This window comes from Platichthys flesus, chromosome 18 (assembly GCF_949316205.1).
Source record: "Platichthys flesus chromosome 18, fPlaFle2.1, whole genome shotgun sequence".
NCBI classification, from domain to species: domain Eukaryota; kingdom Metazoa; phylum Chordata; class Actinopteri; order Pleuronectiformes; family Pleuronectidae; genus Platichthys; species Platichthys flesus.
The window spans coordinates 327,999-350,198 of NC_084962.1; the positions used below are offsets into that span (position 1 = coordinate 327,999).

The 22,200-nt window shown below is 40.0% G+C and overlaps 1 protein-coding gene across 5 annotated transcripts; it reads left to right on the top strand.

The window, feature by feature from the left end:
• The first annotated feature begins 168 nt into the window (after nt 1-168).
• On the top strand, nt 169-20,504 carry gopc (golgi-associated PDZ and coiled-coil motif containing). 5 transcript variants are annotated; one of them, XR_009924584.1, is made up of 10 exons: nt 169-770; nt 2,409-2,573; nt 3,537-3,560; nt 5,005-5,180; nt 5,751-5,916; nt 6,005-6,100; nt 9,302-9,466; nt 9,549-9,710; nt 18,618-18,763; nt 20,397-20,504. XR_009924584.1 is itself a non-coding variant. In XM_062411542.1 (10 exons), exons 1-9 carry the CDS (start codon nt 510-512, stop codon nt 18,731-18,733), a joined length of 1,335 nt encoding a protein of 444 aa, XP_062267526.1. In that variant the 5' UTR covers nt 172-509; the 3' UTR covers nt 18,734-18,763; nt 20,397-20,504. The 5 variants fall into 5 exon arrangements, 4 of the variants coding, with proteins under 4 accessions (XP_062267528.1, XP_062267526.1, XP_062267525.1 ...); XM_062411542.1 differs by having other exon boundaries at nt 172-770; nt 9,545-9,710; XM_062411544.1 differs by having other exon boundaries at nt 18,618-20,504.
• Nucleotides 20,505-22,200: the final 1,696 nt, after the last annotated feature.

Below are 22,200 nucleotides of genomic sequence, written 5' to 3' on the forward strand. Positions count from 1 at the left end.
CTGACCCAAATTCCAGCAGGGTAGGTGGCGGTAATGCGCCTTTAACGTTAGGTGTCACCCGCCATTAAACAACAAAAAGCATATCTATGATAAAAAAAAAGAAGCAGAAGAAGAAGAAGCAGAAGTAGAAGAAGAAGAAGCAGAAGAAGAAGAAGAAGGAGGAAAAAAAAAAAAAGGGGGAAAAAGCAGACGGCTCTGTTATCCACTGCTCCCCCCTGCAGACAGGCAGACAGGCAGACCAGAGTAGATATCTCCGATTTAGTCGGGTGTCCGATGTGGTCACTTCCTGGATAGACTGTTTTTCTTTATTTTTTTTGAATTTGAAAAACGCATTTTGTCAGACTTCAGTCCACGAACCAAGTATACAATTCAGCCATCGGATTCCTGCGTTATTACTTCATTATTTTCTTTATTTGTTGGTTAACAGAGAGGAGATTGGTTAACGTTGGTCACGATCAAAGTTGGCGAGTAAGCTAACGCTAACGGTAGGGCTGTGTTTTACTCGAGCCATGTCCGCTTCTGCTGGATGCTCCCCGGCGGGCCATAGCTCAGGCCCGGGCACCGGAATTACCATATTTCGTTGGCTAGAAGTGCTGGAGAAAGAATTTGACAAGGCATTCGTGGACGTGGATCTCCTGCTCGGGGAAATAGACCCAGATCAGGTCGACATTACGTACGAGGGTCGGCAGAAGATGACCAGCCTCAGCTCCTGTTTTGCTCAGCTGTGTCATAAAACCCAGACGGTCTTCCAACTCAACCACAAACTAGAGGTCAGCATGTCATGTGCAATTCACGGTTAACGATGCACTGTACTGATGTATCATGGAGACTCTGCGAGTCACCCTCGCACAGGCACTCTGACTTTTGGCATCATGGTCCACTGATGTATTGTCACTTTTCTGTCTGTTGTCTCACCGGTAAATGTCCTCTGACTGAAATATAATGGCCCGCTGCTGAGTGGAACTCTAAAACCACGTTAAGAAGGCACATACTGCCGTCCACTGGTAGACAATCTATTCCTTATTGTCCTATTGTGCCATGTAAAAACGCCAGGCCACTCATATGTAACAGGTGGAGATCCTGAGTAGAACTTGAAGGGAAATTGTCCCTGGCTTGATAGAGAGGCAAGTGAAGCCAGCCATATCTGCTGCTTGATAACTCCCAGTCTGATCTTAACGGAGCCCCTGAAGTCCCAAAATATTTTATTTTGCAATCGTGTGTGCACAAGATAAGACAATGTCTTTTGGGACTTCAGTGGCTCCAAGGATCCTCTAAATAAAGATGAAAACCTTACAATATTATATAGAAAACTAAAAGTTCCAACAAACATTTTTTGCTGTGGGGGTTGGGGGCATCTGCCTGAGAAAAGAGAACGGGTGAAGGGAAGAAGCATGTCTTAATTAATTAATTTAGTGGTTTTAACCAAAAACTATAAAATGTCAAAGTTGCATTTTCTTTTTATTTTAAGCATACAATCATCAGTTTTGTTCTTTGGATTTCAAAACTACAACACCAGCTTTCAGACCCTGAGGACATAGCTGTCATTACAATGTAAAGGCAGCGATCTTACAGTGTTGAATTGTTGGTCATACATGTTGAAACCTTGTGGCACGAAAAATGCCTCTCTCGCGCATGCTTCTGAGATTTTCAGAGACACGCAAGGACACGCAAGTGCAAGAGCCACTTGTGTGCCCCTTGCGTGCTTGTGAATCCCTTCATACATGCGTCGCCCAATTTTTGTAACTATGCGACAAAGCTACGCAAGCCTCACGCAGCCCGCAAGGCTGTGATTGGTGTGCTAACTACATCCTTTCCGGAGTCACATTTCCGGTTTCATGCCCCATAATACCGGCAGAAACCAAGGAAGATTTAGAAGAACGAATATGGACCTAATAGAAGAGGGTTTGGCAGAAGAGATCCGAAAGTATAACCACTTGTATAACCCGTGATTGACGGAATACAAGGATGCGCAGATGGCCTACAATTCCTGGAAGGACATCTCTGCTAACGTCGTTTTGCAGGTCGACAGTAGCGACGTAAAGAAAAACAGTCGGCGTCAACTACCCACACAAAGAAGGCGTCTCTAAGGTCATCTTTGACAAAAAACGTTACTCCACCTAGTGTTCTGGCGGTGAATTGCTTGGAGAACCATAAATTAAAACGAGTCCATCAACACAACTGCATGAAAAGCCGCAGCCGCAGTTGCGAAACAATGCGCCAGCCTTAAGACCGGTAGTGTCCCACTGCAACAAACTGTCCTATTGAGAGGCCCCTCAGAAGGAACCTTGCTGGGACTATTCTGCAATTGTCAGCCAGAGGTCTGTTGCATGTGACTATATCTACCTCTCGTGTCCTTCCCTAATGAGCCCTATCTTCTTTCCTTCTATTGATCATCCCCTTCTCTTTAGGCTCAGTTGGTGGACCTGCGTTCTGAGCTGACTGAGGCGAAAGGGGAGCGGGCGTTGGTAGAAAGAGAGGTCCATGACCAGCTCCTGCAGCTTCATGCTCTTCAGTTGCAACTTCACACTAAAAAAGGCCAAGCTGAGGACTCTGATACAATCAAGGACAGACTGGTAGGTGGGAGAAGGAGTTGCTATCAACAGCCTTTAAATTTACTTGATAATATTTTTACATCAGTCACACAATTGGTTACCCTTTTGTATTTATAATTATAGTGCAGGGCTTTTCAATAATTTTTTTTTTTCTCTTTTGCTATGGCCATTAGTGTGTGGGGTTCAGGGTTGCACACTGAACCCCACACAATACACCCAAGCAAACCACAGTCACATTTCTGAATTTTTAGGGAACAGCTGCAAGCCACTTTTGTGTGTATTTTGTAATTGTAATGTCAGTGATCTTGTCATTACTAAAACTACTTCACACAGAGATTCTTTGACTTTGGAATCCAAGAGAATGTGATGCATGGAGGCTTTCACCAGTGGAATGATTGAAGTTCCATGGCTTTCATCACCAGATACAATTTGAACGATAGTTTTTCCCTACATAATTTAAAAATGGCCCTAATGCTATAAAGTTTCATATTCACAGCAACGTTATCCTAACAGAAACATTTGCATGTAAATATCATTCGACCAAATGTTTCTTTACTGACACTACTTTGCAATGCAAGTGTAATTTTCAATCTTGTGTCTTTGTTTTTCACTTTATGTTTTAAAGTTTTGAGCGGGATTTCTTGTATGAAAGCTTTTATACAAATAAATCCTTTGGAAATTATTAATATTTTCAAACAACAACAATAATGTCATACGCCAAAAACAGAGTGACAAACAATAACCCCAAAACGTGAGTGCAAAACATGTGAGATGTGAACTTGTCACATTTGTCGCTGCTGATTCTTTGCTGCCTATTCCTGCTCTCTCTTTGCTTCAAATATCTTCAATTATGTTTTTTCCCAACTCTGAGGTTCACATTTGCTATATAGCCACCACTTAATTGGTTAACATACTCACAATCTCTGTTGACTGTATTTCTGTAATCCCTGACTTCTCTCTGCTCTTCCTCTTTCCCCCCTTAAGCCTACACCACCAGTGGAAAATATGGTAAGTTCAGGGCAAAGGAGTTCAGTAAATATAGCGCTATATAGAGACAAACAACCATTCACACTCACAGTCAATTTAAATCTCAGATTCCCCAGACAACATGTTTTTGCACTGTGAGAGAAAACCCATGCCGACATTGGATGAACATGCAAACTCCTCCTAGAAAGACCGCGGCCGAACCTTCACTGTCTGGTCAGAATGGCAGTAACCAATGCACCACTATGCTGTCCGCAAGGCGAAACAGTTTCTATAAATTAAATTACACCATAGAAGACACACTCAGAAATTACCCCCCAGAAATTGGTAAAAATGTCAACAACAATGTTAATGAAAGTGACAAAATTATAAACCCTGTATCAGCTCCTTTGTCTGGATAGGAACCAAAATTGAGTTATATCTTGTTCCATATCCGATCTTTTCATCAAGTTTCATGGAAATCAACCCTGTAGTTTTTACATGATCCTGCTAAAAACACACACAACCTCCTTGTCATTGCGGGCTTTTGTAGCTGGACTTGCCAGTCAGTGATACTCAACTTTCCGTCTCCTGCAGTATTGGCAACTACTTGGTGTACTTGTGTTAAGTTTTTCGTGCACTTAACCAATTTTTGCAAGTGCTGGAAAACTACAAGCATGTGTATACTGGGACACTCTTCGTTAAAGAGGTCATACCACCAAAATTAAGATCAGTTTTTTTGTCAGTTTTATTTTATATTCAAATTTAGTACAAATAGGTTACATTTATCAAACTGTGTTATAATTATCATTAAATGGAAGTAAAACTACATTCATCCGGACAAAATGCCCTATGTTCTGATTTGCAGTGGAAGGATAGAAACATAAGGTGCGAAATTTTGAATTAGAAAACTAAAACACTCATGTAAAGCTCTTTGACAGGGACTAGTCTTTACTTTATGGCACTATTAAGGTCTTTTAAGAGGAGAAAGGTGCTTTATAAAATACAGACTATTTAAAAAATCTGATTTTTATCTGACCAAAACAGAAGCTAAAAAGAAGATCAATATTTGACTTGCATTTGTTTTCTGGACAAAAACAAAACTGATTAATTAGTATGTTGCTGTCTGTTCGCTGTGTACAGGCATGGTAACACACTAATTAGATTGGCTAAAAAACTTTTAATTCTGGTTTAACATATTTTAACATTTAATCTGAGAGAAATGATACTGTAGTCTCTAATAATCTTTTCCAAAATCACTTTCCCTTTCCAAGTAGAAATATCTGTGACTCAAGGGTGTCTGTTTAAAGAATTAACACTATTGTATGAAGTGAAACAAAGGCATATTAATGAAATTGGTTGGTGTGCGTCAAAAGATGTGAAAACCACCTCTTCTTGAGGTGCTTTGTTTGACAACAAGAGTAGCACTGAGCCACTCACCCTGTTCTTGAACTGTGTGTAGTTCTTAATTGTTATGTGCTTATTTTAGGAAAAGGAGCTGGAGGCTAGTAAGAAGGAGAAATTAGTAGAGGCAACGCTGGATGCTGAAGTGAGACTATATAAGAAGGAAAATGAGGCCCTTCGCAGGCACATGGCAGTACTGCAAGCCGAAGTGTACGGAGCCAGACTGGCTGCTAAATACCTCGACAAGGAACTGGCTGGAAGGTGAGGAGTTGTAGTTGTATCTCAACCATTAGGTTGAAGTTGAGTGTGCTTAGAAGTAATACGTATTTTAGCTTAACATCAGTAATATCTCTCAATCTCTGTCCATAAAAATACAGAAAATGTGTCATGTGACCATTCGTTTACACTGGGCATTTGCATGCCAATGTAAACAGGAAGCTGATTGTCTACTCTGCAGTTGGTTGCATACTTACAACAAATACAATCAAAGAGAAACACAATGGTGAAAAATAAAATTAGGGATATGTTTTCTTGGACTGACAATGCATCATTTTGCTATCACTGCTAGGACTTGAACTGTGACTTATAAAAAGAACCAGGAAGGGAATGGGGGTGACCTTGTCATCATTTCCAAAAGTCTTTGTATTTGCCCGTCTAGACTATAACACTCATCGATAGTTTTCAAACTAAAATGGGGCCATCTCTGTTTCAGGCACTTAAAAACTCAAGAAGTTGGCAAAAATCTGTAATGAATAGAAAAAGATTGGAAATGGAAAAATGTATAGACAGGCTGAATTGACAAGCAGTTTTGTATGTTTTTTTTTCTTTTAGAGTGCAGCAGATCCAATTACTAGGCCGTGATATGAAAGGGCCAGCACATGATAAGCTATGGAACCAGCTGGAGGCAGAGATTCACCTTCACCGTCATAAGACTGTCATCCGTGCATGTAGAGGTCGCAACGATCCTAAGAAACCACTCCCCTCTCCAGTGGGGCATGTGAGTGTAAAGCTTCAGAGCAAGTGAAACTGTTGATAACTTTTGTTTGTGCTATCAAATTTGCGTTTATTTGTGAATGTAATTACAGAACCCAGACCTACTGAAGAAAACCCAGGGAGTGGGCCCTATCAGGAAGGTGGTGCTAGTGAAAGATGATCATGAGGGGCTGGGAATTTCTATTACAGTAAGATTTTTTTTTTAATATTTAAAAAGTGGATGAAAGTTTTTTTTCCCTTAGTGTCTGTGGCAGCTTATTGAAGTTACACCAACGATTTATTTTAAGCAGCCACCAATTCCATGTGTTTTGATGCAAACATGAATAAAAGTGAAAATATAGGTGTCCAGATATAAATTAAGCCTCTTACCTTAAAGGAGACACATTATACTTGTTAATTTTAATGTGGCTAAGTACTTTAAAATGAATGCAGGCTCTAAAGTTGAGAAAACACTTAAGTTTCTTCATACTGTCCATTTCTGCAGCTACTTCTGACGTTCTCTCTCTGAAATGCTCAGTTTGCGATTCTTCCCCTCCCTTGCACAAGAAGCTCATCTAACTGATTACCCAGCTTGGTTAGTCTCTTATGAATGGTTAACTGCTTCCAACGCATGTCGGAAGTGTCTCAACCATTGCGCATTAGCGGAAGTAGGTTACAGGCTGATCTGCTGAAGCTAAAAACAATAGTGATGATTTCTAACTAGGCCAGTTTAACAAAGAGTCCGTCTATATAACGGCGATAGAACTAATCCCATCCATGTTTTGACGGACAATGTGAACAGCCAATGATAATGTGGCTGGAATAGAGTTGCACTTACATCAGGATAGGTTGACGCACAAAGCACAGAGGGAAGGAGTAGCAGCAGCACAGTTGCTAATATTTGTGCCCCTGTACGGAGATGGACGACTCTGAATCGATGCAGTGACTGAACATAAACATGTTTCAGCTATATTCAAAGTTTCAGCCATTTCCACAGCTAAATAATTACAACACCGCTGCAATATGAAAACATATTTCACTAATATCACAATATCACTAATGTGATGTTTAAAAAATCATAGGAGCAAAGTCACTTGTGACCAGCGGAGTAATGCGCCTCAGTGGAGCCAATTCAAGTTTAGATAATATAGAAGCTGTACCCGAGGACAACTTATACCATCTTTGCAGTTATGGTAGCCCAGTGGAGTGCCCAATGAGATGGTTTGTGGAGGGTCTGCTTGGCATCCCATATTGTAGAACATGCCAATAGCTGGTAGGTGTTATGGTAAATGATTGCATATATATAACGCATTTCTAATCTTGATGACCACTCAAAGCGCTTTACAGTACAGTTTCCCATTCACACACACATCAGATTATCAATCAAAGACACTCTTAAATCCATCTCCCACAGCAGACCTTGGTGAAGTAAGGGGTTGTATTTTTCAGGAAGAGTATTAAAAAATACGTTTTAACTGCTGAATCTTCGACTCAAGGCCAAATTATAGTCGGGTTGCACGGACGCACGCATGCTCGCAAGACACGCAACACGCCCCTTTCGAGCCCTCTGGCGGCTTGCGTGCGTCCGCCAAATCAACGCCAGCCTCACTCAGCCCGCAAGGCTTGTGATTGGTCTGCTTACTACATCCCGTCCGGAGTCTAGTTTCCGGGTTCATGCCCCACAATACGCGAAAAATCACGGAAGATTTAGTAGAACGAATATGGACGAAATAGAAGAGCACTTGGCAGAAGAGATCCGAAAGTATGACCACTTGTATAACCCGTCACTGACTGGCCGATTTGTCCGCCAGTAATAGGCTATGAGGAGCCGGAGTGGTGATGTAAATAAACAATCGACGAAGAAGAAGACGTCTCTTCTTTGTGTGTTTTGTCTTTGAAAAAAACCGTTACTCCGCCTATGGTTCTGGCGGTGAATTGCGTTGCAACACGCGCAGCACGTTAGAGAAGTATAAACCAAAACGAGTCCATCGATGCAGCTGCGTGGCCTTTCGCAGGACTATAATTAGGCCTTCATTGTTTGAAATTAAGTACAGGGAAAACCAAACCCTTCTTGTCTTTTTAGTGGCGTGCCAGAATCAGAGTCGGGTTTTATTGGCCAAGTAAGTTGCACAAACGAGGAATTTGACATGGTGCAGTGGCTCTCAGTGTGCTTACATAGAATACACATCACAACACAAAACAATACAAACAGTACAAACAGTGCGATGGTCTAAGAAAAGAAAGTAAGGGTGCAGGGATAAATATTGATATTGGTATGAGTATTACAGTAATGCAGTGAGGGTGAAATGAATAATATAATTCCAAAGATCCAGGGTTATTGCACAGTGCCACAGTGGATTGGCTGTTCAGAAGTTAGGAGGCGAGGGGGAAGAAACTGTTTTTGTGTCTGGAGGTTTTGGTGAACAGAGATCTGTAGCGCCTCACAGAGGGAGGGAGATGGAATAGGTTGTGTCCAGGTTGTGGGGGGTCTGCAGTGATCTTTCCTGCCCGTTTCCTGACTCTGGAGATGTACAGGTCTTGGATGGTGGGCAAGTTGGCACCGATGGTCTTTCCGGCAGACCTGACTGTCCGTTGGACTAGCATCTAGGCATTCATTATGCTGAGGATAGGCAAAGTGATGTCAAAAGTGGAGACGTATTACAGAAAGTGATGAGGAGGTGTCTCGTGTTTAAGCTCTGCTGCAGACTTTTTAAATAGTTTAAAATTTATTATGAGATGTTTTTGTTCATGTGGTTAACTATTCCCTCTATTTTAAGCCAAGTCCCACTCTATTTAGCTTCATGATTAAATTACTGTAGGTGAATACTTGCAGCCTTTAATGAATGCTACAGGGCTGTTGAGGAATTGGAGGAGGCTGTTTATGATTAGGTTTGGCCCATTTAAAATACAGAAAAGGAAAGCAAGCAGAACTGTTGACATTGAGAGGAGCTGTGAGAATAAAACCAACTCTGACAGTATATTTCATCAATTCATGTCTGCAAACAGAGACCCTGTAAAAGTACAGTCCGATTTGGTGTGAAATACTGTGAAGATAGACAAAAGCGTTGCCATTCCTACTCGACGATACATTACTCCGACATACAAAAATGAAGACAATGTATACATCTTGTGCTGTGGACAGTATCTGGAGCCAAAGTCCGTTGATTTTTCATCAAAATGTTACTTTTTAATTTGGTCCATGTCTTATTTACTAGCATGGAGGAGGCAGGGTTTATGACCTAAACTGCAGCCAACTACAAGATGTTTTGGGTACATTTTTGGGAGCTGTCATGGTGTCATTGGTTAACACAGCTGTCAGATTCCTAGAACATTCCTGACATCAACATAAAATTGCCTTAAAGTTGATGCACTCTTCCAGAGGAGTTAATAGTTGTTTGTGTTTTCATCAGGGTGGGAAGGAGCATGGTGTTCCCATTCTAATTTCAGAGATCCATCCAAGTCAGCCTGCAGACAGATGTGGAGGTCTGCATGTTGGAGATGCCATCCTTGCTGTCAACAGTATTAATTTGAGAGATGCTAAACACAAAGAGGCGGTCACTATTTTGTCCCAGCAGGTAATATACTGGAGGTGTGCACACATTTTCAAACTACTTTGTATCTCTTAACATGCTCATCCTGAATGTCTGTGTTAGCAAGGACAGATCGAGTTTGAGGTGGTATATGTGGCTCCAGAGGTGGACAGTGATGATGAGAATGTGGAGTATGAAGACGACAGTGGCCATCGCTACCGACTTTACCTGGATGAACTGGAGGACAGCAGCACAGCGCCAACTATCAACAGCTCGGCATCATTGCAGGGTATGTATTACAATCTTGGTTTGAAGACTAATGAGATGTAAACAGACCCAGTGTTTAATTTATAAAATACATGCTTTATCTTTATTTAGGGAGCTTAACAATCCTTGTGGTGCTTTCAACTACATATGTTGGATTGCTAGAGTTAGTGTTAAACTTATACCACAGATGGTGCAAGTATAAAGCTTGTTTATAGTCAGACGAGCCACAAAAAATATAAAGTTCACATTTGAGAGAGATTCAACCTCAAGCTTACTCATGTCCTGCTTATTGTGTAGATCGATAGATAGATAAACTATGTCTGTCAAAAAATATCCCTTTGACTGGGCTCAAATATTCACACATAAGTCACATTTTAAAGCCCATGGTACATAAATAATAACAAGGCTCAACAATATACTCACTAGGTTTAATGCAGTGTCTTTTTTTAAATTGGTCAGGATGGTTATTGCAGAGGGAAGGAAGGATTTCTTCTTCTTTCCTGTGTGATTTGGGGATGTCTGCCTGATGGCAGTGACAGGAAGGTTTTGGGGAGTGGGTGAGATGGGTCCTAGTTGGTCAGTTAGGCTCTCTTGATCACTGACCGAGTTTACAGTTTAGAAAGAAGAGTTTGGGGTCAACCAATTATTACTATGGCCCGATAAGTTAGACAGAAGTTTTGTTTTGTGTTTGTTTGCGAGGTGTACCAGGAAGAGATGTTGAAGGGAAGAATGGGTAAAAATGTCCTTACTGATGTTGTGCACTCAACGGAGCAGATTGAGTCGTTGGCTAAGTGTTAATAATATCCTAAAATATGACTGAATGTGTGTGTGGAAAGCGGGTTAGGTAAGGGAGAACAACAAGAGAGCAAGAGAAGAAACATGCAACAAGCAATCACCACCAATGCATTATGTTACTTTACATTATTTTACCACGCAGTAAACTTTCGAAAGATTTCGAATTCAAACAGCGCTTTATGACTTCAGGTGTTTCCCTGAATGAATGCGGGAACCCTCTTATCAAGATGCTGAAAACTCTAGCTCAGGTTTCTGGGGTTACATGTAGCCTAGGGATGCTCGATTTTGGAAAAAATTATAATCACGATTATTTTGGACAATATTGAAATCACGATTTATTAAAACGATTATTTATATGTGCCTTATTCTGAAGTCTATGCTTAATTCTTTAAATGACTGTAACCGGAAGTACCATTTACTTCCGGTTCCGGTAAATGTAAATGTCCCCATCTGCCCCCCAACTACAAGCACACAGACAGAGAGAGAAAGAGAGGGGTGGGGGATGGCTCTGAGGACCATCATCATGTACCCCCTGAACCCCGACATTGAACGGGTTACATACAACTACAAGCGGAGAATCGCGGGCTGACTGGTGTGGAGAAATGTGGGTCAGGTGTGAACAGCCAGGCAGCTGCGCGCTGGAGAATGGACGCTACGTGGCAGCTACTTTGTGTGGTGCTGCTTCTCATCAGATTCTGTGAACTTTTTTCTAACCTTTTAACGTGGCTGTCCTCCCTCTGCCATTTTCCACTCGCGCTGTTTTTTAAATACCGCCGGTCATCACTTCCCGGCTTCTTGAGAGTGAGAGCCAATCAGCTGGGCCGCTGAATGCTTTGGGGGAAGGACTAAATTATCGGTCCGTTCGTCCCATATCTCAAGAATACCTAGTTTGAATTTCTTCAAGTTCGGGACAAATATGCTCTTTGACTTAAGTGACTTGATTTTAGGTCACGGTATGACAATGTTTTAGAAAAATTTAACCTGGGTTGCAATAACCGAAGCGCTGAATGCTCAGTCCTGCACAGAGCTGAGCACTGGAGCTGTGGATTTTTTTTTTAGATACTTCAGGATCAGTCGCATATTAAAGTTCCAGTCATCCTGTGTCTCTGTTGGAGCCTGCATCCTCATCACTCCCCCTCTGACCTGTGCTCACTTTACACTTAAACTATAAACACTGATCACAAGTTATTAGGCGACGTACAGGACTGATGTATACTTTTTGTTTGTTTGAGTCGCTCTAGAGTTTGAGACACATGTTTGAGACTCATGTTTAAACCTTCTACATAACACACACACACACACTCTCATGTAGAAAGAAGAGTTATTCCCACAGATTATAACACAACACAGTGTTTTAACAGTTATTGTTGCAAAAGAAGCGACGCCCCGTTAATCCAGAAACATAAATATTAATTCAGCAGGTTTTTATAGAGATGATGAGGATGAAGGGGAATCAATTTCATAGTTATTTAATACATTTGGTCAATGCATCTGTAAATAATTTTTTTTTTATCTATCTACTATTTTTAATGAAATAAATGGAGTTTTAATATAATATGCATTTAGTCAGAAGGATGTGTGTTTTATTTTCCTGGACTTTAGAAAGTTCAAAAGTTGTTTGCAGAGTACAAACAAATATAGGTAAGAGCATATTGATGATCCCAGATTCGTGAATCAGACGTTCGTACACACAGTTTAAGCACAGATCATCATCAAGACATCATAGTGATGTGGATGAAAGATAATGACAGTAAATGACAAAAAAACTCATTAAACAACTAAAGTTAAATTATTGATACGTATTTGAGTTATTTTGACAACAGAAGTTGACTTAACTTGAAGTTCAGACAAAAAATGTAACTCTTTTTACCGATTTGCATTTGCAGTATTATTCAACCCCAGCTTCAGTACTTTGTGGCGCATCCTTTAGCTTTTATAACTTCTAGCAAGTGTTTTCGGTAAGTGAGGACAAGCTTCTTACACCTCTCGATCAGAGTCTTTGAACATTGTCCACGTGCAAAAGCCTCTAGCTCAGTGATATTTGATGGCTTCTGTGCAGCAACTGCCTTCTTTAAATCTCACAATAGATTTTCAATCAGATTTAAATCTGGTGACTGAGGGGGCCACTCCAAGACGTTCCAGGATCTTTTTCTCAACAAAGCTTTGCTTGACTTTGAGGTGGGTTTTGGATCATTGTCTTGCTGGAAAGTCCAATGATCAACAAGGTTTAATATGTCAACAGAAGGCTTCACATTCCTCTTTAAAATGGCCTGGTAGTTCTGGGAATCCATGATGCCAGGTACATGATCAAGATTGCCAGTTCCTGCCGCAGAAAAACAGCTCAACATCATCAATGACCAGCCTCCAGGCTTGACCGTGGGGATGGTATTCTTCTGGTCATAAGACTGGCCTTTGACACGCCAGACACACCGCTTGTCCATATGTCCAAACAGCTCCAGTTTGGTTTCATCAGTCCATAGAACTGTCACCCAAAACGTCTTATCCAAATTCCTCCTGGCATATTCTAGTCGACTTTTGATGTTCCTTGTGGTCAAGAATGGAGTGCGTCTTGGAGTCCGTCTTATAGTTGCCATTGAAGCACTTGTACCAGCCTTCATCAGGTCATCCTGTAGGTGTCTTGTAGACACACAGGGGTTTCTCTGAGTTGTTCTGACTAGGTTGCTGAGGCCCCTTGATGAAATGTTGGGCTTTTTTCAATGGCCAGGCAGGTTTGCAGCTATTAAACGTTCTTATAATGCTCCCAATGGTGTATATACTATTTTGGGGAAATCTTCTTATACTCAAGGCCCTTCAGGTTTGATGAAATAATCTCCTCTCTCAGCTTTTGTGGAAGCTCCTTTGTCTTTCCCATGATTGCAACTCACCTTGAATACCTTCATGGATGGGGTTTATATATGCATCAAAGCTGAAGCAGATGAAGGATCATTATAGAGTTCCCAATGGCTTTATTATGTTTCAACTCCACTTTAGGCCATAAAAGCTGTCAGACAGCTTTAATAACAACAATATTATATAGGGGTTGATTAATTGTGACATGGCTATCTTAACAAAATAAACTGTTACACACAAATACTACTTCATGCATTTTCTGTGTTGATTTTATGTATAACTCAACTCAAATAAGTCATCCGAAGCTGAATCTTGCTCTTTGAAAAACCTGATAAATTGATAAATTTTAAAATCTTTGGGGGCTTGAATATTAGTGATTGCAACTCAAGCGCTTTGGATGGTTATCAGACCTGTGATATGTGAAATGTTTTAAAACACAGGAGATTAGAAACATAAAATAAGACACACCTGAAATAAGGTTTGGCGATCGATTATAGCATCATTAGAGCTCATTCCATCCATGTTTTGACAGACAGCAAGAACAGCTAATGATAATGAGAAGAGCGCTACGCTGAAACAATCCTGAGGCTGAAATCAAGTTACAGCCACGTCTGATTAGGTCAGGGATCGGCAACCTTTACTATCAAAAGAGCCATTTTGCCACCTTTTCCACCAAATAAAATGTTTCTGGAACCACAAAACACATTTGAACACAGCTTATAAAGTTTTGTTCATAGTTATACTATGACAAACTTGTGATCATGAGTATAGTTATTAATCGATGGTGTCGGATCATGTCTGCATTTTTGTCCGGTCATTTTAACACTCCTGACCGTGCATCCCTTCTTGTGTTGAACTGAGTCATTTTTCATGATTTTTTAAATGAACCCTCAAACTATGGAGCAAATCAAACAGGTCCTGATAACTATTGATGAGTGGTTATTAGTTAAAGGGAGAGCAGGTCAGAGTGGAGGAGGACACAGGAAACTCAAGCATGGTACAAACCATCTGCAGCTTCTGCTCTTATCATTTAGCAGCAGCGCCGATTTTTTAAATTTTTCCTACATGAACGTTAGAGAAGTTCACTCTCTCTGAAAACTGATTCGTTCAGTTCATTGAACGCATCGTTTGTTCACAACATTGTACAGGGAGCCACTGCAAAGCGTCTGAAGAGCCGCAGGTTGTAGGCCCCAGGGTAAGGTTGACTCACATAGAGTGTAGGAGTAGCAGCCTGCAGCAGCAACCATGCAAATGGATATTTTCTTGTTGATACAAAGCCAACGTTTATGGGCTGTCAAGTTGTTTGTTTTAATAGCTTTGCTTAGTTAAACTGACATTCTGTGACTGTCCTTACTTTTTGGGGGGTTCACCAGAGCTTTGGTAGATTATATAGCCCAAACCTGAATGCTCTGCTATACCAAATTGAGAAAATCCAGAAAAAGTATTTCCTATATTTTAACAACAAAATACATGTATTGTATTGTATGGGAGCGATTTATGTTTTATTTTTCAGTTTTAATCTTTTCAGAAAAATCTTCAAGATTAACATGGGGCTCCAATGAGAGAAGGATCCGGAAATAATTCCTGGATTGCGGATATAAGCACATGTCCGAAAGATTTGAGAGTGACATGTCTGCGACAGAAACAGTCTCACCACCTCAAATATCTAAAAATCATGTCTGAGGACCTCTGTTTGGGGATCACACTTCATTTTCACACTAACCACTAGGTGGCGCTATCCCTATCAGTTCATACTTACTACTACAGGAATCTGATGAAGAGTCAATCACATTGTAGTTCACAGATTGAGGGTTGTATATTTAAAGAGTTCAGTAGTTCCCTTCTGAAAAACAATGTTGGAGTCTTGCCCTCACCTGGACTTGATCTCTCCACCTCTGGGTCACTGTTCCTCTGCTCTACTGACTGAACCACCTATAGTGTTGATTAACATTGGTGAGTAGTTAGGGCCCAACCACCGAATGGTGAGAGGCCCTATTGAAATTGTAAGGATTTTTATTATTATGGCCCAAACACTGAAATCGGTGGGAGGCCCTATTGAAATTGAAATGATTATTATTAGGGCCCGAGCACCGAATGGTGAGAGGCCCTATTGAAATTGAAAGGATTATTCTGAGAATTTTTAAACATGCTCAAAAAGTTGTAAAAGTTTGCAGTAAATTAGAAAGTGGTTTAAATTTACGTATTCTGGAGTATTTGGAAATGGGCGTGGCAAAATGGCTCAACAGGGCCACCTACGGAAAAGCCCCTCATTTAGCATTCACTGATCCTCACGAAAATGACGATAGTTGTGTATCATGACAAGATGCACAAAAAAGCCTCAATGACCATTATGAAAAAATTAACAGGAAGCCCGCCATTTTGGATTAAGTGGCCATTTTGGTCATATTCCATATTTTTACTTTGATGTACTTCTCGTAGAGTTTTCACCATATCAACTTAAAATTTAGACGAGTGTCATCACAACAAAATGGAGATTAAAAGTTATTGAAAGATAAACTTTTCGTCACACCGTCTGACCGTGGCATGGCGGCAAAGTTTGATGAAACGCCATCAAAACACGAGCTTCTCTATCTCAGACATATTTGGTCCAATCGACTCCAAACTACACATGTACGACAATAGTCGCGACCTGAAGACATCTACAAGATATTGTGACTTAAAAGCACAGCGCCTCCTGGTGCCAGCAGGAAATGTCTTGTTTTTGGTACATTTTACACTTGGATGTATTTCTCCTCATCCACTTTGTGAAACCATGTCAAACTGTGTCTAATGGGTCTCAAGACATTGATAATGTAGGCTTACGATTACTGTGACTTTTCATCATGCGGATTAATAATGGCATGTCATCAAAGTTCAACTCGCCATGACACACGAAATTGCTGTAACTTCTGTGTTCATGGGTCCAGCTCCCTCAAACTACATGTGTGTATCAACAGCCCACCCCTGAAGATATACAGATAGTTTTAAGGAATGGGCGTGTTAAAATAACTGACTAGCGCCCCCTAAAGGGCAGCCCTGGCACTACGATTGGTCTACATCTACAAAAATCAATAGGGACATGTGTCTTTTCATGACAAAGAAGTAATTCTCTTGGACAGATATGCTAAACCACATAGGAAGCCCGCCATTTTGGATTTGGTAGCCATTTTGGCCATATTCCACACTTTTACTTTGATGTACTTGTTCTAGAGCTTTCAACAGATCAACGTGAAATTTAGTTGAGTGTCATCACAACAAGATGGAGATGAAAAGTTATTAAAAGATTGATTTCTTGTTTCATGGTGTGACCGCGGCGTGACGTCAAAGTTTGATTACACGCCATTAAAACATGAGCTTCTGTATCTCGAACATACATGGTCCAATCGAGTCCAAACTAGACATGTAAGACAAGAGTCCTGGCCTGATGACATCTACACAGAAATCATGATTGAAAATCACAGCGCCCCCTGGTGGCTACAGGAAGTGACGTTTTATATTTTGATGAACTGCTCCTGGCTGCTTTACAATATACAGCTCAAATGACCTCAGTCAAGTCATTGGATCAAGGTCAGAATTGTGATATTTCCTCAAACCATGTAAACATTGATGTTTGGCAAAGGATCATCCTTGATCCTTGAGAATCACAAGAGTTTACACTACAACCAGATATATTTTTTATTCGTAAGAGCTGAAAAATGGAGCCGTGGGAGCGTTTTACGTTTTATTTTTCAGTTTTAATCTTTCCAGAAAAATCTTCAGAATTAACATGGGGCTCCAATGAGAGTATTTTCCGGAAATAATTCCTGCACCACTAGGCACCTATAATAACTAGAAATGCATTTTATAGACAGGTGTGTGCCTTTCCTAATCAAGTCCAATCAGTTTTATTAAACACAGTTGGACTCCACTGAAGGAGTAGAACCATCTCAAGGAGGATCAGAAGAAATGGACAGCATGTGAGTTAAATATGAGTGTCACAGCTAAGGGTCTGAATACTTAGGGTTAGGGTTATGGTTAACCCTTACTCTAACCCATGTGATATTTCAGTTCTTCTTTTTTAATAAATTTGCAAAAATCTCTACAATTCTGGGTTTTTTTCTGTCAAGAAGGGGTGCGAAGTGTACATTAATGAGAAATAAAACAAACTTTTTTTGATTTTAGCAAATGGCTGCAATAAAACGGAGTGAAAAATGTAAAGGGGTCTGAATACTTTCCGCTGTACATGAGAGCGAGGGCTCACAGATACTATTCTGTGCACTGGTATCATATGCCCAGTCTTAGTGTTTTCGTGCGCAAGACTAAACAAAGGCCATATGGGGGCCATATTCTGGGACTTAATTAGGTGAGATAATCTTTAGGACATTTATGCTGCCTCATACCTTCTCTTCTCTATGATAAGAATCTAAGTCTTGGAAGGTCCCAACAGTAGCAGAGCATCTCTCCTGATGGTTGCTGGATGCTAGATATGCTTGTTTGGCAATACGGGAGCTACTACACCCCATAGTGAGACATAGAACGTGTGTTAAAGCGATATGAGTGAGATACCTCCCCAGACCACCATTTTTGCTTGGGCTGACGAGAAGAGGTTGTTTTGTCCAACCGCCTTGTTTATGCCAGGTGAAAGAAGAAGAACTTGGGTTATGCATCTAACCTTGAGTTAAATAGATTGATAGGTAGATAGTCATTGGACAATTTTAGTTGCTGTCATCTTGCATAATCAGCATTCAGACTGTGTCTTAAAGGATACGTACTTTACACATTTTCAGGTTCATACCTTGAATTTGGGATTCTACTTGAAAAGGTTTGATTGCTCTAATGTTCAGAAAATGCTTCAGTGTCCTTATACTAGTTAATTGGTGCAGCTCCTTTGACGCTTGGTTTTAGCTCCTGCCTCCTCTCGTAAAGCCCAGGTTCATACCTTGAATTTGGGATTCTACTTGCAAATAATAATGACAAACAGGTTGATAGGAAAGAGGCTTCTTGTACAACAGCAACAAAAGTTTTAAATTATGCCCAACTAAATTCTTTGGATGGTTCAATCAGTGGATGGTTTGTTTTAATTTAACCAAGGTTAGGTTAGGAAGCTCTGTTACCAATAAGAAACTACAGTGTTGTTCTTAGAAAGTACAATATAACATTCGTTGAAACAGTGTAATGGAACCATACCTCCTCTCCCCCTCAAGCTTCTGATTAAAACAAGCCCAGACACCATTATGTAACTGTTTTATCGTTATGAGAGATGCTTCTTGTCCATGTTACTTACGAATCTGTGTCCACTCTGCAGCGCTGGAGAAGATATCACTGAGCAGCGGAGCAGAGAATGGAGATACTGGGATCTCCAGTGAGACCCCTTCAGAGGAAACATCTTCAAAGCCTCCTGTGACTGACTGTTCCTACTAGAGGCTCAGCAAAGGTCGTTGGTATATAAAGGTAATGAGATTGGTTGGGAAAATTCCTCTCTAAGAACTGAATCAAAGAATTCCAAAAAGAGCCCAGTGAGGGACACGGAAAAATAAACAGGAGGTGTCTGTTTTTGCTTCTTTCTCTTGGTTCTGGAGTGGTGGGATTAGGGCATTTAGCCTTGGGTTGTGGCAATGATTAGGTCTTAAAGGTCAGCAGACTTGTTAGCTATGTAGTGGGGGAGTGATGAGGAATAACGTGTAGCATTTTTTGAGATATTTAAAGAAAAGTGGTGGGTATTGCTAGGGAGGCATTATATGAGAAAAGAACAGGGGTTAGATTTCACTAAGCTATCTTGTTGGTACAGTTACTCCAGATTGAAGATTTCAGGGAGACACTTCCAAAGTATTTGCATCAGTCCAGTGGTGACCCGAGGAGAGTGTAAAATATATCAAAACTGAAATTAATGGAAAAAAACTATTTGAAATGACTCGATAAAATATCAATATCAACAAAGTTCAAATTTAAAAAACATCTGAAGTAAATATTAAATGGAAAAATGCTGTTTATTCTTACCTGCCATCACAATACACATATTAACCAATTGGTTAAAAATCTAACAATTTAGTAGCAATCGGTTTTAGTCCCTCTCATTTGACCTAGAAATAGAGGGCTTTCAGGTGAAAATGTATTCACCCCACCAAAAAAACAGTGGCTATAAAAAAGGCAATTGTTTCTTGCCTTATGGATTTGTTTCCTTCATCATAAAGGGTTGATAAATTCCATTCTGGGGTTGCAGCCGTCTGTTCTATAACTAGTCAGCGCATACCTAGTGTATTTTTAATAAAGTAATACCCCATACTACATTCATTAACACAAATTCCGTATAAAGTCAATAAGAACCAGTTCTTGGCAAAGCAATTTAATAATGAAGACAGTCATATAACCATTTGGATAGAAAGGAATAGGTCTAGATATTTCTAAAGCATAAACATTAAGAAAGCATAGTATACAACATTTAATGCTTGACGTTGAAATTCCTCTCCTCTTTCCTTATGGCCATTGTAGTTATTGGTGACCGCGCTTGTCATACGAGTTTATGACCTCGTAACCCATTGCTGGTATTGTATTCTGTTAATGAGGTAGGAGAATATTCCACTGATATTATCCCTGATCACAGCTTTCGAACCTAGTTCCATCCCTAACATGTGTTTGCATTCTGTTGGATATACAGGAGTGAGCACAATATCACTTGAATGATGTAATATAAGTGAATGCAGTAAATTTTTATGATGGGGTCTTTCTAGTTTACATGTATCGCTATATACTTTGGTATTGTTTTCCATGTGTATCACAATTTTATTTTGTAACACTTTATATTGTCAAGAACACGTTACAATATAATGCAGAAAATGCAACTAACTGAATTGTTGTATCAGTGGCTCCCAGACACCCATCTTACCAGTGTACTGTTTATTGCAAAGATGTTCACTTCAATATTTTACTTTACTCAAGTATGTGTCCGCAGAACTGGTAGCTGCCAGTGGTCTGGCCAAAATGAAGTCAAGTAGCTTGAATCCGTTGTATGCTCTTACTCTATGACCCAACAGTATTGACATGTCCAGTGATTTACCTTTTTTTTTTTTTGTCTATTCCCTTGCAGATTGATTTGTTTCTCTAAACTCTTCACATGTATCATGTTCATCTTTATATATTCATGTTCAAGTTTAAAATTTTATTTAGCCTTAAATAAAGTTTGGTTTCAATTTGATTTGTTTGTAATACATTCTGAGAAATCCTTTCCTTTTAAATATTCAATCTGATTTCACTAGTTAAAGTCACCTCAGAGTTTAGAAAATATATAGGAATATTAACTAGACTTGCAAGCAATTTTGAAGGGTACCGTGTTATTTGGACCTAGAAAATAATGGTCCCAAAGGGACAGATAAGAAATTACAGGAGGTGATTAAAGCTGTAATGAGCAGTTTTTGAACCGCTTTTGCAGAATCTGAGGAATCAAATTTTATAAACAGCTCAGCAAGAGCCACGTACGAGGGATCCTTCTCCCATTAGGGACAAGTACAACAGCTGCCGTGTGTAGCTGAATACATCAACAAAATTACATTATTTACAACATTAATTAGAAGAAACGTTTGGGAGGTGTGAAGTATTGAGCTGTTTTCATTCATGAACTCTGGGGAATATCCACATGTTCGGGAGTAAGCCTTTCATACATGAAATATGAAGTGGGGTGCAGCAGGCAGATACAGGAAATAATTTCTAAATTCTGCTGCAGAGATCATATCTTTTTATTTCTGAAAGCAGCGTTTGGGTTACAAAGGGAAGAATATTATCTCCTTTAGACAAGGAAACACCAGACCATCCATCACGAAGGGAAATTAGAAAATGTCATTTTACAATTCTTGCAGTAGCAAAATGTAAAGTGACCAATCAATATCATAGTTACACCTGGACACCCATGTCAATATGAAATAAAATGAACAGCTGTTCTATTCTCCTCATCCGATCCAGAATTGGTGTAAATCCTCACATTTGTCTGAGCTCCTAATTTCTTCTGTGTTACATCTGTCCAGTCAGGACAAGTTCACAAAATCATCATCAACACTGAGTATAAATATTAAAGTCAATTTCAATCCCTATTATGGATGGCACACACTTGTATAAATTTTCTCCGCAAATGTTCCTTGCGTTATGTTATTTCACCATTTCAGTCCGTTTTTTTTTTTTTTTTTTTCTTTAAATAAAATCTATTTAGCTGTTTATTGCTGATTGCTAAATGTTCCCTCTGTATGAACAAAACATCTTTTCTCATGATGTCAATTTTTTTTTTTTACACAACATTTGACTGTACAGCACAGGGAACTGTACTGTCTGTGAGTATCTTCTGTCTCAATAAAGTTGATTCAATTTTTTTGGTAAGTGGAGTCGGATTTTCTCTTCACTGTGCTTCTTCTTTTCAAACTCACATCTTTCCTTGACCTTGTGACGTATTCCATATGAGTGAAGGAATAGTGGTTAGGAAAGGACATTCTTTTGGACCGTGAAAGCCCCCTCAGTTTGTTCGCCACATCCTCGTTGGTCTCTACTCCTCTGTTGCCAATTGGATGGAAGCAGGGCCGGTCTTTCCTACAGGCGACATAGGCGGTTGCCTAGGGCGCCACTCAGAGGGGGCCGAGCAAAAAAATAAAAAATAAAATAAGACAAAATATTTTTTTTTTTTTTGCTGGGCAGAGTTTTTTGCGGCCCTTCCATATGGGGTATGGCCCAAATTATTGTTTGTAATTACTTTTAAGTAATTTAAGTAGTTTCATTAGAGAAATCAGTGAATAACAGCAGCACTCAGGTGGGACGTTTGGCACGGGAGCAGTTGAACCCCGTACTGTCAGATGCAGTCTGGATGAGGAACTGAATGCTCCGTGTCGTTCCTGCTGCTGCTTCCATCCTGT

What these genes read in the sequence shown, in the direction of transcription:
- gopc (XM_062411541.1), top strand. Translation starts at nt 510, where the DNA reads ATGTCCGCTTCTGCTGGATGCTCCCCGGCGGGCCATAGCTCAGGCCCG. An exon ending in AACTCAACCACAAACTAGAG is followed by an intron (nt 771 to 2,408) that starts GTCAGCATGTCA and finishes CCTTCTCTTTAG; the next exon opens with GCTCAGTTGGTGGACCTGCG. An exon ending in CACCACCAGTGGAAAATATG is followed by an intron (nt 3,561 to 5,004) that starts GTAAGTTCAGGG and finishes TGCTTATTTTAG; the next exon opens with GAAAAGGAGCTGGAGGCTAG.